Genomic DNA, 4731 nt, shown 5'->3' with positions numbered 1-4731 from the left:
TTTTTTGCATCGTTGCTTTTCTCGTCTTCAGAGGATAAAACACTCGTTTAGAAAAGTACTGATTATATTATTTCATTATAATCCAACGTGCTCATCACAGCGATGAAGGTGGAGATAAATTGAATAACTTATTATATATATATATATATATATATTGTATCTGCTTAAGCTGTTTTAGTGATTTAAATGTCGTCAATGTTGTTAAGTTTCACCGGTAAGTTTATTTTATTAGGTTGGAAAGTTAAGAAGTTGAATTACTGTCTCTTGTTCTCTCTGATGTTCCCTTTAGAACTGTTCTCTAAATACTTAGTTTGTTTCATTCATCCTGACGTTTGTCTTCATGTGTTCAAAGCGTTTATGAAACCATCACCTTCAGGTTCTCACGTGTGTTTGATGCTCAGTCTGTTGATGGAGGAAGATGTGAGACGGCCTCTGATGGGGGAGTCAAACACCACGGTGGTTCCAGCCGTCCTTCTAAACACCCTTTTGTTTTATTTAATTGGTCCCCGGGGTGCAGCGTCCCGCCCCACCCATCTGCCAATGGCCTTGTCTTTACCTGCTCCCTTGTTTACAGGTGTGAGCCGGGACGCCACCTGGGACGGAGGCCCAGGTGGCGTCCCGGCTGTGATTGGTCGAGGACGAGGGGGGAGGCAGATCTCAGGTCAGCGCTTCCAGCAGAGTGGAAACTGATCCTTAAACCACAGGACGGGTGGGGGTGAGGGGGGCGAGGGGGGGTGAGGGGGGGGGGCGCTCAGGTGGTCGAGTGTTCTTGAGGAAAACCTGCCGCCGTAAAGGAGACGCTGAGGGAGCCACAGGTGAGACCTTGTTGGGACGGAGCTCAGCGAACCAGGTAAGGACACAACATGATTTATTGACACTCTATGAGAGTCTGCTGGTCTCTGTTAAATGAAGAAGCTCATTTACTTTCTCACTCCAGAGACTGTCGTCTTCACGAGAAGGACGTCTGTATTCATGTCGCGTAATGAAGCTTCTTCTTTGTGTCACGCTGACTCTGAGTTGAGATGAATGTGCAGCTCCTCACGGTGTGTGTGAGACAATGCAGAGGAAACACTCGTTTACACACAATTAAACGCCGTCAGACAATAAAGTAAAAGGTACAAAAATAAAGCTTATCAAGAAAATATTTAATTAAAGACCGAACAAACGGAATAATGTTTTTTATTCGCGAATTTTAAGCGCGTGAGAAACCTGGAAAGTCAAATTTGACTTGATGTGATGTGAGTGAGCTGAAGCAGAAAACAGACACACGCCGTTGTTGTTGTTGTTGTTTATTAACGGGACATTATCTCGCTCTGTTTACAGCTCTGACGAGGACTTTGATTACCTGCCGCTGATTACAACCTTCTCAGGGCACTCATGACGTCACCAGACGAGCGCGCCCTGGAGGAGCTGCTGTGCGGCAGTGACCTTGGTGACGAGGCGGAGGGGGCGGGGCTTAGCGGCGGCGGCCCGGCGGGGCCGCGGGACGGTGCGGCTGCAGACCACGTGACCATGACAGCGGCGGAGGAGGTGAAAGTACTGTGAATATACTGGAGTCTCTACCAGCGAGTGAAAGTATTGGTGTTTGTGTTATTAGAACTGATGTTTCTGGATTAATAGCAGATTATTTAAAGATGATCCGCTTTAAACAAACAAAGCGCTGAAATGTGTCACGCTTTATGTGATTTAGTATAAATATTAACTTACTGCTCTCCTCCACTTAAAGCCACGACCGATTCATCTGAGACTTCACGCTGAACATGACTATATAAAACATGTGGAGACGACATTTGATAGTTTAAAAGATAATTCAAAAATAATCCCAAAAAATTCAACTTGTGATTTTTCCTTGTTTATTGTTTATTCATTGTAACTATAGAATTCTGTTTTAAAGACATGATTGAGGTCCGATTGGATCGGTTTTATTCCTGTGGTTCACGTCCTCTGTGTGCCGAGCATCATCGGGGTCACGTGACCCAGATGAGGTCATGAATTCATCAAGGTCACGTGACCATGAAAGCTGAGGAAGAAACGCTGCTCAGCTCCTTTACTGCAGTAGAAGTTTAAATAAAAAATGAATCAATCCTGTTTTTTAAAAGCTCTTTGACTGATGTTGGCGAGAATAATAATCCGGTGGAGATTATTGATCCAAACCTTCTCTTTTTGTAATCACGTCCGGTGTAACACGCCTCGATCCTTCTGCCCAGTAAAACTCACATGAAACGATCCCAAATCTGTCCCAGACTCCCGCGGCCGTGTCCCTCCGGGAGCCGATGACGTGCGCCGGCTGCGGCGAGCAGGTGTGCGACCGCTTCTTCCTATTGGCCGCGGGCGGCGTGTGGCACGGCGCCTGCCTGCGCTGCAGCCGGTGCCGCTGCGAGCTGCAGACGCACGCCTCGCTGTTCTGGAGGGAGGGGAACATCTACTGCCAGCAGGACTACTGCAGGTCAGCGCGCCTCGGGCCTTTTTCCCGCCGCCGGGCGACGTCCGCTGACGCCATTTTCTCTGGCTCCTCCCTCTTGCTTCAGGATGTTCGGAGGCGGCCGGTGTGCGCGATGCTTCCAGCCAATCCCAGCCTCCGCTTTGGTCATGAGGTCCGGGGAGCTGACCTTTCACCCTCACTGCTTCTCCTGCCAGGTCATAGCATGTGACAACACGTGTGCGACGCGCCGTTAAAGGGACATTTTCCTGATGACGGAATGTTGTTCCAGGAGTGTGACGTGACGCTGACACCAGGGAACCTGTACTGCCTCCAGGGCCACAACCTCTACTGTCAGTCCCATTACCATGGCGACGAGGGCGGAGTCCAGCGGCCACGTGACCTCCAGCCCAACCCCAACCTGAGAGAAGGTGAGGCGTGTGCGTGCGTGACCTCTTTGTGTCAATAGAAACATTCTCGTCTTCTTCGAGAGGAGGCAGAACTATTTTGTCCAAATTAAACTGTTTTAATGAATTTTGGCTAAAATTGAAAGTGGCTGAGAAACTCTTTGCATGGTGAAATAAAGCGTCGCCATGCTTAAAACACGCGTGTCGTATGATTAATGAAGCATCGTCCTGTGGTTCAGTCAGCGTTCAGGCTCTGATCCATCGACAAAACTGTGTGTGTGAATCAGCTCTGAATCCGGTCTCAGGAGACGGGGAGGAGTCGGTCAGCAGTCCTGAGCCCCGATTGGATGACGGGGAGGCGTGTGGGCGGAGCCACCGCCGGACGAAGCGAATCAGGACGTGTTTCCGCAGCGAGCAGCTCAGGGCGCTGGAGTCCTACTTCGCCCAGAAGCACAACCCGGACGGGAAGGACTGGAACTGCCTCGCACACAAGACCGGCCTCCCCAAGAGAGTCCTGCAGGTACGGACGCCATGTTGCTTCATCAGGAAGTCGCCATATTTGGACTGAGGAGGAGTGAACGATACCTGTATCACCTGTATCACCTGTAGCTACAATTAAACACGTATAACTGTAACATCTTCACACATCTCAAGTATTTATATTAGAAGAAGATTGTGGCATTTACAGACATTTTGTACCTCATTAAATGTTCTTCTTCTACTCTTATTTTTCAATTGTCGAAACCCACACGCACACAAATAACACACACACACATTAACACACGCACACATGCACACAAATAACACACACACACATTAACACACGCACACATGCACACAAATAACACACATTAACACACACACACACTCTTCAGGTGTGGTTTCAAAACGCTCGCGCCAAACTGAGACGCTCCGTCACGGCGGACGACTCTCAGGTCAACTCGCCCTCAGCTCCCCCTGGAGGCGTGGCCATGGCGACCGAGTCCCCGCCCCTCTCCCCACCGGACCAATCGCAGGCCTTCTCCTCGGCCAGCACCATCGACCACCTGCAGCTCTCCCTGCTGACCGCGCCGCTCGGCGAGCCTCCCGGGAGTCCGGCCGCCGGCCCGCCGCATCCACTGCAAAACCCCACCTTCTTCCCGGACTGCGATTCCCACAATGCACCGGGGTGCATGTCCTCCCTGGAGGCCTACGAGGACCTTTACGAGGCAGGAGGAGGAGCAGAGGGCGAAGTAGATCCTCATGGTTCTTTTAGACCACATTACTGCTAGTAGGGGTCTGTGCGCGGACAGATTTTCAAAGTAAGAGAACAGCAAAAGATTTTAGTTAAACGCTTTTAATGTGAAACAACAGAAAATGAGTAGGATTCGTTTTTAGTTTTTTCCTGATCAGCAGTCACTGAATAAATAAATAAAGCTCTGACAACACAGATTGATGAACGTATCAATACATAAATGCTGCATCGCTTCCCGGGAATCAGAAGTCAAAACTAGTGAATTATATTTTATTATCTTAAGTCATTGTAATAATTACTTTCCACTGAGTACAGTTTTGAAAGTAAAGCCTTTTACTCGTAGTGTAAAGTAGTAGTAGAGTATTTTGTGGCATCAGTACTTTAACTTCACGACCCCGAAGAAGTCGTAGTAGATGTAGTTTCACTTCCTGTGAATAAAACGCTTCTTCTTCCACTGAGTCTCATCTTTGTGAATCCAGATGTGAGGTCCACCGATCAATGCATTGATTGGCCGTTAGTTACTTTTGTTGCAGCGTTTTCTCTCGTTTTCGAAACGATTTAACCCCCCTGCGTCCTCTAATTGGTGAGGACGAGTCGGCGCTTGAGTTGCATTCCTTCCGGTGCCGTCGCGTCCTCACGGGGAGACGACCTTCACGGTGGACAAAGGAAGC

General features: G+C 48.9%; 1 protein-coding gene across 3 annotated transcripts; it reads left to right on the top strand.

Annotated features, from left to right (window-relative positions):
- The first annotated feature begins 767 nt into the window (after window positions 1-767).
- On the top strand, window positions 768-4514 carry LOC120826097 (LIM/homeobox protein Awh). Of its 3 annotated transcripts, none has more exons than XM_078081028.1 (7): window positions 768-850; window positions 1324-1530; window positions 2244-2446; window positions 2529-2637; window positions 2712-2850; window positions 3132-3346; window positions 3702-4514. In XM_078081028.1, exons 2-7 carry the CDS (start codon window positions 1378-1380, stop codon window positions 4095-4097), a joined length of 1215 nt encoding a protein of 404 aa, XP_077937154.1. In that variant the 5' UTR covers window positions 768-850; window positions 1324-1377; the 3' UTR covers window positions 4098-4514. The 3 variants fall into 3 exon arrangements, with proteins under 3 accessions (XP_077937154.1, XP_040043993.2, XP_040043992.2); XM_040188059.2 differs by having other exon boundaries at window positions 3114-3346; XM_040188058.2 differs by lacking the exon at window positions 768-850 and having other exon boundaries at window positions 1243-1530; window positions 3114-3346.
- Window positions 4515-4731: the final 217 nt, after the last annotated feature.

Source organism: Gasterosteus aculeatus, chromosome 10 (assembly GCF_964276395.1).
Source record: "Gasterosteus aculeatus chromosome 10, fGasAcu3.hap1.1, whole genome shotgun sequence".
NCBI classification, from domain to species: Eukaryota; Metazoa; Chordata; class Actinopteri; order Perciformes; family Gasterosteidae; genus Gasterosteus; species Gasterosteus aculeatus.
The sequence above is the reverse complement of the archived record's forward strand: the minus strand, read 5'-3'. Positions and strand labels throughout refer to the sequence as shown.